Genomic DNA, 13,130 nt, shown 5'->3' with positions numbered 1-13,130 from the left:
CTGTTCAAATAATCTACCCAGGCCACCCCCCCCCAATAGCAGTTCACATAACAGATTTCACAATTTGAGATTCTTTGACTGCATCACAATCATCCAAGTCTGATTTCATAATTTTCATGCTTTTTTTCAGTTACATAACACATTCTAATCAAAGATTTTCAGCAGAATCTTCAAATCTTTGCCGAATTGAGGTTGGTTGGTTGTTTTTTTTGCTGCAGTGTTCAAAGTGCTTCTGAATCACTCCAGTATCTTTTTAAAAAGAGTGTGCACTTGCTTAGCATCTGCTAGCTTAAACTGATTTATACTTAATGAATTCTGTCATGGCATATGAAGCTGTTATTTATGGTGGAAGCTGAGCGGGAAATACAGATAGCATGTGCTTTCTAGTCACCTGAAAACACAAGAGCATTTTAGAAGTAAAATTATTTTTCTCGTGCTAAAAGCTATGTTAGTATTCAGTTTTTAAAATTATAAAGCCATACCTGTGCAAAATATTCTTCTGAAATCCTCCCAGCCCATTCAATACACAGTTCTAGAGGGCGACATGGATTTGCAACATCTGCACATTTGATCATCATGCGCTTAATCAACGTCTGATTATCTGGAATGTTCTTGAGATTGGTTGTACATTCACAGTCACTACCCTCATTCTGAAATGCAGATACATAGTTAAATGTGGGGGTTAGCATAACTGCTCACAACTGCTATGAAAACACTATCATAACACTTTTAAACTACACCTTAACATAAGAAACAACCCTGCACAAACCTGGTTGTTTTAGGAAGCAGTACAAGAGAGCCTACTGTGTTATATGTCCCTTTTATTGTATCGTACAGATGTGGATTTATTGTATGACAATGTGATGCATTATGTGACATTTGGTTCATGCAATCCAGTTACTGTATTTTTTGCTCTATATGCCTTCCATCAGCGGAAGAGAAACAATGCACATTGTGTAATATATTATTATGAGATTGAGCACCTGGACATTGTTTGCACCTAATAGCATAAAACACAGATCCTGGTTGTGGATGTATGAATTCTGGTAATATGAAAAGAAAGTGCCACTGAAATGCACATAATATACATCTACTTAAAATACCTGTGCTTCTTCCGAGGACATAGGCTTGGTGATGCTGTTCACAAACTTGTTCACGTGCTCAAAATGCTTTGTCATTTCTGTTGCCAAAACCATGTCGATAATTGCCTGACGAAGCGTTCGGTAATGATTTCTGGGAAAAGGGAAAAGAAGAGTGTTTAAGAACTCAGAACATTTGGATCCCCACGGGAAGCAGGAAGGTTTAAGAGAAAGGATTATAAAAGGAGATAGAGCAGGAGTGGGCTAATATTGCTCTAAAGAAAGTTATCAAATACTGTTAAAAAAGAGGAATCTTGGCTAAGCAGTAGTGTGGCTCACCATCTGCAGCCATTCACTATTTCCCAGGTATGGTATCAGGCCTCCAAATTCACATTTAACATTCCAGCCAAAGAATCACATTATGAATACATCCCTTGTAATCACTTTCACATATTCATACAAAGTGAGTAAGTATTCATCTATGTAATCCCAAGGTACAGGCCCAACTATTTTTCCTAAAAAATGGCAAATATCCCAAATTTCTGGAGAAGAAATACATTTTCATAACACTTCAACTTGGAATATAATTGGTACACACTGCACAGATATGGAAGATAGAGGTGCTTGGGTTGTGTGTGTTTTTTTAACTACTGTATATGTATGTTACAATAAGTGTCCAAAATTTGGAGAAAGGCAACATTCCCATGAGAATGCTGACCATAGCAGATAAATGTGTGGGGAAAAAAAGAAAAACCCAAGTTTTGGACATATGCTGATGAATGCTAGCAATCTCATATAGGCCAACCCTCTGCATTCTGGAGCACTGATGTGATTGTTGACACAAAATTCCAGACATCCATCTATAAACAGAATTTTTTTTGGGGGGGGGGAGGCAGATCTTGCACACAACCACAAAAAAATGTATCTTCATGTACTCAAAACAAAGAGAACTGTGAGGAAGCTAACCTATTGAGACTTTTGAAAATGTTGCACTTGTTGTCTTTTACGGTGAGCTGGAACGCCAGAGCTGTGTGATGGCTTTCCAACACAGCAGTGTCATTGTAGAGTACAGCAAGCTCACTGCTTGCGTTGCACAGGAAAGAATTGGTCCGTCCTGGGTGGTCCACATCATGAACTGTTGCAGCTATTAATGCAGCCACTTCATCTAAATGATCAAGGCTTGCCTACAAGAAAGAATTAAGTCTCGTTCACCTATACAGTATTTATCAAAATAAAAATGTAACAGTAATCACCAGTAGAGTCACTGATATGCAAGTCTGGGTGAGTTTGTAAAATCTAGAGGCAGGAGTTTCTTGTAATTTTCACGATGGGAAATTTACCCATCCAGTGTAATCCACCCATAATTATGGGGAATGCAGCATTAGTTTCAATGGCTACATAGATGCAGCTCATTTTCATCTTCTGAAGATCCATTTACAACAGCTGGGGGTTTGGATCTGGCCAGCAGACCAGATTCTTATTCTTTCCACCTGTCAGATGACCTGACACCATAACAATGTCAAGTAATCTGTTTTTGTATAGCATTATAAATAAAGCTATGTAAGCACTGACCATTAGTTGATTGTCAATGCTTTGTGTGCCCCATGCACCGTTCCCTGATAATCAGCTGCATTACATGCCCCACACCTCATATATGACATCAAGTGTAGGGCATGTGGGCATGGCTTGGCCAAAATGGGGAAGCCCGGTGTGTCTACTTAGACTCATGGCCAAAGGTTCCCCACTGCTGATTTATAAATATCAATAACCATAGAAAAATGATTGGGAGATGCCACCACATAGTGACATTTTTCCATATAAAAATGATTGTATAACTACTCTCAGATAGTAAGCAGCGCAGTGAGGGACTTCAAATAAATACCATGGAAACACCCGGTCATAACTTGTTGAACATAAGTATAGGAAATCTCAGCAAAAATTGTACCTTAACTCTCTCTTTCCCCAGAAAGAAAGCTGTGGCATGCAAGACATCAGCTGCATGAGTGGAGTTATGATAGGAATTGGAGGAGTGGTAGTTGGCTTCAATCACCTGGAACCAGGCTCGCAGTGTGGCTTCGGGACAGTTTAAAAATTCGCAGACACCAAAGCGGGCAAAAGTTTTCAGACCCAGGTAAACCAGTGGCCTGAAACATAATTGGAAAGGGAGATGGTAAAACAAGGCAGGAAAGGCACTCGTTATCAGTCTTCTTGCTCTTGCAGACTTTGGTTAGCAACAGCTTCCATTTACTGGATACATTTCACCACTATCCCTGTGTGTGCTTGCTTGCCATGTGAAGTTGACAATCAGCCTTTTGACAGTGGGGAGACTTATATAAAAGGAAGGAATGAAAGGAAGAGCCAAATTACATGACGTGAAATGCACAGCTTGGCATTGTGCAGTCCTTTTTTAAAAACAGCAGCTACATGGGGGCAATTAGGATCAGGACCATGGCGCAAAGGCATGAAGGGTTACCACTATCTTCCAGTGCTGTAGTTCTAATTAAGAGCTCCCTCTCTCAGTTGCTGTTTGGCACAGATGAGAAGCTGTCATCAATGTCAATGGCAGTTACTTTTCTGTGCCAAACAGCAGCCGAGCAGCATTTTAGGAGGGCTGACAGCTTGGGGAGGGGGAGCTTTAACACCTCAAACTGTATTTAATGTATTCTGGCCTGAAGAGGCAAGGGGTCATAGGGGCATAATAGATTTAACATGCAGTTGCATGTTCTTAAGCTTAATTTCAATGGGAAGTGGAGAGAGAGAGAGAGAGAGAGAGAGAGAGAGAGAGAGAGAGAGAGAGAGAAAGAAAGAAAGAAAGAAAGAAAGAAAGAAAGAAAGAAAGAAAGAAAGAAAGAAAGAAAGAAAGATTGATTGGTGGCACCATGTAGTAACTCTTGAAGGGAGTCGCAAGACAGAAAGGATGGAGCTGCATATAGATCTATCCTGCTCTTGCTAAACTAACCACAACAAATGTAACATGAAGTAAAAAGGGTGTTATTCTGGCAGCTTTGGGAATCATGCCCACTCCACACATCCACCAGGAAGCACAGGAGGGGGAAGCACAAGTTACTCCTAGCTTCCTGTATCAACAACTGCCAGAGACAGGCAGCTACAACTAAGCAAGTCATAGATGACACAAGCTTAATTTGTGCCACAGCTTGTTCAGCAACACCTTCCACTTCTATACCTCTATCTAACACAATGCAGAGAGAAGGCTTGCCTTTTATTTGTAACAGCTTCCAGTTCAAAAATGTTGAAGTCCCAGCTCTCTTCATTATCCAGTAAGCGTGCAATACAGGGTGGAACGTCATTGATAGTAATTGGCACAGAGAGGTGACCATGGCTCTGGTTCGTGGTATCTGTTGAAATGATAAATTTATTTATTTCAATTATATTTCTGCCTTTTCCTCTAAGGAGCTCAATGTGGGGCACATGGTTCTCCTCTTCCTCCTCAGTTAATCCACATAACAACCCTATAAGTTAGGCAGAGGGGCAGCGACTGGCCCACAGCCACCCAATGAGTTTCATGCCCAAGTGGGGATGTGAACCCTGGTCTCCCAAGTCCTAGTCCACCACTCTAACCACTACACCACACTGAAGAATCCTTAGTAGAAATTAAGTATTTGGACCAAGGTAGACACGACGGGATGAATCCAGGCTTAGTAACTGAAATCAGTGGGACTTGTTTGTTGTGATTCATTGATTTCAATGGGTCTAATCTTAGCATAACTATATCAGGATCCAATCCAGAGGCTACAATCTCATGTGTGTGTAAATGGAACTGCCCTGATGTGGAGTGGGGAGGTGCATATGCAAAGGTGGCATGCATGGTGGTAAGGCACTGCCCTCACCTGTAATTTACCTCCCTGCAGTTTTTATGCCCAGGCACCCTCTTTCTATGTTACTGGGGCAATTCTGTGTTTAACACACTCCTATCGCCCAGCTTGTGTTTTCTAACACTGTCTTCTCTGGTCCTGATACACCTCTAGTTGCAGGCAGCAAATCACATGTAACAACTGGTGACCCTGAATGGGGATGTATAAGCCCATCAAGAAGATGCAATGAGCCAGTTCAACGGGGTCAAGTTGAACATATGAAACAGCTGGATATACCCACCAAGATAAGCCTCAACATCTTCCATACATAGATATTCCCAGTGGCGTAGCGTGGGGGGTGCAGGGGGGCCGCACCGGGCGCAACATCTGGGGGTTAGGGGGCGCAAATCCATGGGTTAGGGGGTGCAAATCCACGGGTTAGGGGGCACAAATTACTTGCCTTGCCCCGGGTGCTGACAACCCACGCTATGCCACTGGATATTCCTTACTGAATCAAGTAACTGCTGTGTAAGAACTGGACCTTTTATTGTGTGTTTGAAGGATTCTCTGCACCAGTGATTTTCAGCAAGACTTAATTGCTTTGCAACAACAGCAACAAATAAAACAGGCATGTGTTAAAGAGAGTTGGACGTGGGAACTTACTTTTGGAAAATACATACTCATTTCCTGACAGCCTTCTCAAGCCATCCTGAAATAAAACAAAAAATATTTGCACACTGCCGGATTCCACACACCAAGGAAAAAAGGAGAAGAGTGCACTCTTAAAAGACATTGTGATCAAGCCGCAAAAGGTTAGGGAAGATTAGGATTAGGGTATCATTACGTTTATGCACTAAGCAATATAAATTATGCTCCAAATAATTAGAAAAGCACATACAATGAATGTGTGAATGCTTGCTTAAATAAATACGCTATAAAACTTGCACCACCACTGAGAATTCAATCTGACATTAAAGCTGCATGCTCTCCTCCTTCAAGGCTGCTTATCTGGAGCAGTTTACAGAGGCAATTTTCTGTATCCACAGAGCTCCACTTTGGTGAACCAGGGCAAAGTTCAATATATTCCTCCTACTGTGCGTTCCATATCTTGCTTACATAAATCTTAACAGTTTTTCCCACAACAAGCACCAGCAACAGAAGGCTGACGGAATGTTATGGTTTGTAGTACTATCAATGTAATGAGGCAATTGAGAAGCCACAGGAATTTTGCTTAGAACATCAGCTCAGCTGAAACACCCCACAACAGTGAGTAAAATTGGTTGTTTGATATTTGTCTTCTTACTCACAGTCATCAGACCTCCAACAAGATCACTAGTGTGAGGATCCTCATCTTTGGTACCTAACTGAGGAGAGTAAAGTTCTGTTGTCCGTAAGATTTCCAAAACCCGATCCAAGGCCTCTGCTACAGTAACAGGGCTGTTTTCTTGAGCGGAATTGATTATATTAATGACCTACGGGGTTACAAACAGAAAGTAAAAACACATAACAGAGCTATTGCTCATTTTTAGTCTACATGAAACCATTAAGGAATTAGTATGTAAAAGGAACATCAGATGAATAAAGCAGTTGATTAATCATCTTATTTAAATAATTAACTAATTAATTAATTTACCACTTAGATTAATGTATTGCTAAAAATTCAAAATAGGTGCCTTTTTGAGAATATTGAAAGTACTATGATAATTTAAAGCTTATAAGCAAAAGCTATCACTTACTGTTATAGGGACAGACTGTATTATATATTTTTAAGCCCTGTTACAATCAGTGCAAAATAGACACTAAACAGTAACAAATGTACCATTAACAACTGATTACAATTTGCCTACATCAGAGGTTTTCAACCTTTTTGAGTCTACAGCTCCCTTAACCAACTACATTCTTTCTGCGGCACTCCTGTGGGGCTTAGGAGCCTAGTTATGTTACCCCTTGCCTGCAGCGCTGGCAGCTTCTCACCCTTTTGGCTGCTGCAATAAACAGCTATGCAAGCCTTTGGGAGGCAGAGACATGAGAGGGCATCAGAAGAGGGAGGGAAGAAAAGAGGGAGAGAGGGCAGTGTTGCCTGCGGCACCCCTGACCATTTGGACTACTGCAATGCGCTCTAGGTGGGGCTGCCTTTGAAGGTGACTCAGAAACTGCAATTAATCCAGAACGCGGCAGCTAGACTGGTGACTGGGAGTGGTTGCCAAGACCGTATAACACTGGTCCTGAAAGACCTACATTGGCTCCCAGTATGTTTCCGAGCACAATTCAAAGTGTTGGTGAGGTTACAGGGAACCAGGCAGAGGGCCTTCTTGGTAGTGGCGCCCGCCCTGTGGAATGCCCTTCCACCAGATGTCAAAGAAATAAACAATTATCTGACTTTTAGAAGACATCTAAAGGTAGCCCTGTTTAGGGAAGTTTTTTATGTTTGATATTTTATTGTTTTTAATATTCTGTTGGAAGCAGCCCAGAGTGGCTAGGGAGGCCTGGCCAGATGGACAGGGTATAAGTAATAAATTATAATATTATTATTATTTTTCAAGGCATCGTAGGGTCCGATGGCACACTGGTTGAAAACCACTTGCCTCCATGATTAAAATTGGCATCACTGACTAAGCAATTAAAGTTTGTTCCTGTAATCCTATTCCTTCTTTCCTGGGAGTAAACCCTATTGAATTCAGCGGTACTTGCTTCTAAGTGAACATGTACAGGAGTGCGCTCTTAGTTGATTACTGATTCAAGTTGGGCAGTTCTATTATGTAATAATAGTTCATATAGATAAAGCATTAGTTACTATTTGAGAAAAAACATCCTTGGTACATTTCTTGTGAATTTAAAAGGACATGTTTACAAGAAGTTATTAGAGGCATCTGAATAAATAAATAGCATGGTCTCCATTCATGTGTTTGATAAGCAACATCTTAAAATTAGCTGGGCTTTAAGTTGCCGCACCTTTTATTTATCTGCTATAGTAGAAACTACATAGTTATTGGTCCAGTATGCATGTAGTGTTATGTCCGAACTCATGCTCAAGACAAATAGTAAGCAAAAAACAAATAGTGGCTACAATTCATAGTTTGCCTACAGCAATATAATGCCAGGCCAAACCATGACATAATTCCAGGTAGCGTAACAGCTGGATAACTGGAGGGGGAGTGAAGCAGTTATGATTTTAACTGAGAGTAGATGCACACTATCATGCTCACACTTAGCCATGGTTTGGCTTAGTGTTACATGCAAACCAGGTCATTGGGGCGATGTCAGACATACTGTGTTGGCTCTCAAAGTAGCTGTTTTACTACAAAGGAATTTCAGAAATAGACTGGAAAGAGAAGCTGCTGAATTGCAACTTATCACCAAACTTAAAACCATGGAGAAACCTGGCCTGAACAAAGACATTGGATTCTTATCTCATTATACATGACAAAGCCACTTTTCACCTTCTCACCCCTTGCTTCTTCCTGTAAGACCTATTGCAGTCGTTAAGAGTCCTCAACAGGCTCATCACAGCTATCTGCCAATCACCCATTCCCACCACCCTTCTGAGTAATACCCCTCCCCATCTTCTCACTATATAGAAGGGCCTGGAAACTTCTGTTTCAGTGTATCTGAAGAAGTGTGCATGCACACGAAAGCTCATACCAAGAACTAACTTAGTTGGTCTTTAAGGTGATACTGGAAGGAAATTTTTTTTGTTTTGTGTTGGCTGAGCGCATCATAAGATATCTGACTGCCTTGACAAGCCTTGCTGTATCTGTCCCGATTGTTGATGTGTGTGAAATTTAATCAGAAAGTTGTTGACTCTTACCTTTGTGATTGGGGCTTCTATCGTCATGGAGTGTATTCTTGCCATTGATGAATACCGACGATTCTGTAAACTTGGGGCTGCCATTAAACAGAAACATTTTGGCATTTAAAACAAACAAAAGTAAAAATCTACATCCTCATACACTGCATTATTTTAGATGTGTGGGTCTATCTTGAGTTCCACGATGAAAGAAAGGCAGGATATAAATGTAATAAAATAAATAAAGAAGCTACGGTCCCATCCTATGTTCTTAGAGAGTAATAAATTATTTGCCAGGAAGAGATGGAGACATCTCTGCCCCCAAATACTTTCCACTGTTCTAAATTGTACTGCTTTCTATTATTGTTGCTCAATAGCCCAGACAATAGGGAGCTACTTTTAACAAAAACCTTGAAGACACATCAAGTGCCTCTCTCTCAAATCTTCAAAAATGAACAGTGGCAGTAGCAGCAGCAATCTAATCCAGGATCCCGAACTGCTAGAAATATTCTCCACACATTGGTGTCCTTACCATCGCTGCTTCGAGAAGTTATTGATTTGACATCAATAGATTCTTTTCTCCTGTTCTTGCATCTGAAGGAGTGAGAGTCTAGAAATATTACAGGGAGGTATTTTAAAAGTGGCCAGAATTTATTTTCACACACACATTTTTTTAAACTAATTTCTCATTTACGGATAAAGATATTTAAGAAAAATTATTTTCTTGATCAGAGTAGGTTGTTAAGCTAGCCAAAACGTTTCTCAATAATTTTGCCCTTGAACCACCATGTAAAGCACATTTCAATACATAATGGATTACATTCTCTACCTGCAAATCTGTTGAGAGACAGGCATCTCTTTGCATCTACCATCCAACGTGGCAGAAGGCATAATCTGTAGGCATAATTCTAGGAAAGCCCTCAGGGGGAAAAGTACCAGTTCTGCTAGATCCTTGATGGTACTTAAATATATATACATACACACTGCTGAGAGAATTTAGATGATTATAAAATGATGCCATTTGAAGAAAGATTATTCTCTAACCTGACTGAAACTGGTCTCCTGCACACTTTTCATCACGATGGGTCTTGTAGGTCTGGTGTCATGTGAAAAAAAGAAAAGAAAATAGACACATAAACTTTTGTGTTTTTTAATAGAATATTTATTAAAATTTTCAATAATAATACAATGAAAATCAAAAATAAAAAAAATAAAAAAATTCAAAAATAAAAATGATTAAAAACACACAAAGTTTCCATTACTTATTTTCCATTAACTTATTTCCCGGACCTCCTCATACCTCCCTTTTTTGTATTCCAATTCAAATTGTTAGTTCAGCAAATCCTTACCAATAAATTTTTACCTATTTCTAAACCTTCCCCCCCCCCCATATTCTCTTAAAGCAGTACAGCTGGAAACTACTTAGTTTCTATCCAACATCATTCTAACATTCATTAATTTTGCAATATTTCTGATTTAGCTAAACCTTAGCTGCACAGACAACCTTGTGGTATGCAGATGTGTGCTTCCTTTTCTTCTGACAACTCTATTTGCAGCTGTAAACAATTTAGCTTTCCCTAGGAACCAAATTCTGCTACATGATGTATTCTGTGTAACTTGAAAGACTGCATAATTCTCTCCCCAAAATCTGGCCCAGTCATTTTGCTTGGTCAAATAAACTTGCATGCTACCTGGTGAAGTCTTCCAGATAGTATGTTTTGGCACTCATATTTTAAATATTACATAATGTACTGGCTGTGTGAAGAAAAACAGTTATTACTATGGGATGATATCAAGAAAGGCGGTTGTATACTACAAAGAAAACACAGTACCTGTTTGTTGCTGTCATTGGTGCAACATAGCTTCTTGATAGATACAAAATGACGGATTTTCCTGTCAATATTAACAAAAACAACAAAAGCACTGTTACTAAATAAAATAATTTTGGCACAACTGGTGATTAAATTGTTACCACTTACTTTAAATTAAAAAATCAGATCTGATTAATTAAAAGAAACCTGTTAATTAACTACTCCATCACTGTCAGAAAGGTTTGAGAAAATCTAATGTCTAAATTAACATATTGCAGAAGAGCAAATAACGGAAACATTTTTTAGAGTGATTTTTTTTAATCTGTGATGTTTTGGAATGATAAGTATCAGGACAATATTCAGTCATACGATGCTGTTGACTTATTATAATTATAAAGATTGCATAAAATTACTGTATTTTCAATATTTTTTTCCCAAATTAAAAAAATCCTATAATTATTATTGTCACTGGTTTATTCATCTCATCCTACAGAATAGGTCAATTATGTTCACATTTTAAAGAATGAGACTGAGAGATGAGACCTTATTTAAGGACAACTATGAGTCTAACTATGTGCAACATGGGAATTCCATGACTAGCAGTGGAATCCTATGTGAGTAGCTCTCCTAAATTCAGGGGAACTTACTCTTTAGTAAAGGTGCACAAGATTGCAGTCTGAAACTCCTCACAGCTTTTTTTTCTATGAAAACGTATGGAGAGTAGTTTGAATCAGAGATGCATAGGGGAATTCAACTATTTGCCCCTATTTCAACTATTTGCCCCTAACCCCAAGGCTGCTTTGATGGGTGTTCCAGTCGTGGAATTTCCACATCACATGTAGTTTGACTCTCAGGTAATCCAGGTAATAGAAGGCTTGTGCCTTGGCAATGGCACTAGCATTTGGTGAGAGTCACAGGTGAAGTACAGTTGAGAATTAGCAGCTGGTGGGACGGAAAAGGGATAATATTTATTTTACCTTAAAGCATTTATACAAGCGGTGTACTGTTATTATTATTTTAATAGTGTTAAAAAACACATCCTAAAACAAGCAAACAGAAAACCCAGCTTATAGAACAGAGATTCAGGGGAATCAAACACATAAAACTGGGTCCAACCTGCAGAAAACCTAATTGCCATTTACTCTGATTTGGCGGTGAAACGCAGGTTTTCCTACGGAAAGCACTAAGAGAGAAGAAATACACACTCAGACACAGAGCTTTAAAGCCCAGACCTGTGCCAAGAAACATGGCACTATTATATGGAATTATTATATTTGATAGAAATATAATTATGCATATAGGTGTATATATTCACAGTCAAACCTGATTCCATCTATTTATATACGTATGTATAACAGAGAAAACCATTACAACAGAGTGCACTTTTAATTAACAAACTTACCCTCCTTGGCCGGTTACAGGCGTTATCTTCACATGCTGTTGGATGCTGTCTCCTGATTTCCTCCGTGCATAATAAACTCCTTGCCATTCCTAAACAAGATGAGTGAAAACAACATTCTAGCAAGCTCAGATCACAAACCCCTTTCTTAAAATAAACATTTCTAAGCTGGTAGCATTTTGTGACACCACAGTCTCAGACACCTTTTACGTGAGAGAATCATAGATGCACTGACAGCAAGCTACAAGCAGAGAATCCATCATCGCAGAATCTCCACATGGCAATAAACTCTGCACAAAAGCAGATTTTATGCATGCACACACACAATTCTTTCCCTCTTGCAGTTTTGTTACAGGGTTACCCAATTGCACATGTTCTCCAATAAAGTTAAGGTGTCCTAGATTTGTAATTTACCAACAGAGGAAAATGATCTCAAAGGTCTGTTCAGTTTAAGGAGGTTTAAGGAGGCAGGAGGTAGAATTTAGCTAGTCACCTACTTTTCCTTTTTTTATACAAGTGTTGATCGTGTCCAGTAGGTCCACACGGTTTTTGTCACTCTTTGGAAGCTCAGTGAGTTCCTTTCCTATTAGCTCTCCCTTTTGATAGCCCATCATCCGTTCAAAGGCTGGATTGACATACTATAAACCAAAGAAACCATGTGAGCAACCAAGGAAAGCGTGAACTTAAAGATGCATTCCGCATGCCTATGCTGCATTCAGTCCCCAGTATGAATACTGTTAGATACATTTCCATTGTAGAACTCCCTCCCCCAACAGATATTTAAGAAGGAAAGGAGGGATATGGCACAAACGTCTACATACAACCACAGAAGTCAATGGTGTTCAATCAACTGATATATCAATACACAGGTTTCTGAAGAGTAAGAAAAATGTGCCTTTTCCATACCTGAATTACATGATCCTCGCTAGTTATTTCTATGGCTTCATGACAGTGTTCCAGTGCTGTGAACACTGAATTGCAAGCCCTGAAATTAACGAGTTATTATACACCATTAATATCTGCAAGTGCAACAGGTCAGGATTACATCAGTGCATGAACTAAACACAAAGAATTATTTTTAAAACATTGCAAGATGTATTGCATTTGTATGTTTTCATTTCTACCAGGATTTTCAATGTATTTTTCTACGATACATCTATGGAGAGGATTGTTAGGCAATATGTGATGTATTCACAGTGTAGATATTGCAAAGAAAATACTGGTTGTCTGCATTTCTCCTGC

General features: G+C 39.4%; 1 protein-coding gene across 2 annotated transcripts in view; it reads right to left on the bottom strand.

The window, feature by feature from the left end:
- PDE8B (phosphodiesterase 8B) overlaps positions 1–13,130 on the bottom strand; it is a 41,451-nt gene that overhangs the window by 2,273 nt on the left and 26,048 nt on the right. For both annotated transcript variants that reach the window (XM_081929354.1, XM_081929355.1), the window contains exons 7-20: positions 12,795–12,873; positions 12,386–12,526; positions 11,892–11,980; positions 10,511–10,571; positions 9,723–9,774; positions 9,211–9,288; positions 8,700–8,776; positions 6,199–6,363; positions 5,555–5,600; positions 4,297–4,435; positions 3,025–3,223; positions 2,046–2,263; positions 1,104–1,233; positions 483–650 (exon numbers count right to left, since the gene is read on the bottom strand). In XM_081929354.1, coding sequence (XP_081785480.1) covers positions 483–650; positions 1,104–1,233; positions 2,046–2,263; positions 3,025–3,223; positions 4,297–4,435; positions 5,555–5,600; positions 6,199–6,363; positions 8,700–8,776; positions 9,211–9,288; positions 9,723–9,774; positions 10,511–10,571; positions 11,892–11,980; positions 12,386–12,526; positions 12,795–12,873 — 1,642 coding nt within the window. The remainder of the gene's footprint in view (positions 1–482; positions 651–1,103; positions 1,234–2,045; positions 2,264–3,024; positions 3,224–4,296; positions 4,436–5,554; positions 5,601–6,198; positions 6,364–8,699; positions 8,777–9,210; positions 9,289–9,722; positions 9,775–10,510; positions 10,572–11,891; positions 11,981–12,385; positions 12,527–12,794; positions 12,874–13,130) is intronic.

Source organism: Podarcis melisellensis (assembly GCF_964234715.1).
Source record: "Podarcis melisellensis genome assembly, chromosome: 11".
Lineage (NCBI taxonomy): Eukaryota > Metazoa > Chordata > Lepidosauria > Squamata > Lacertidae > Podarcis > Podarcis melisellensis.
The sequence above is the reverse complement of the archived record's forward strand: the minus strand, read 5'-3'. Positions and strand labels throughout refer to the sequence as shown.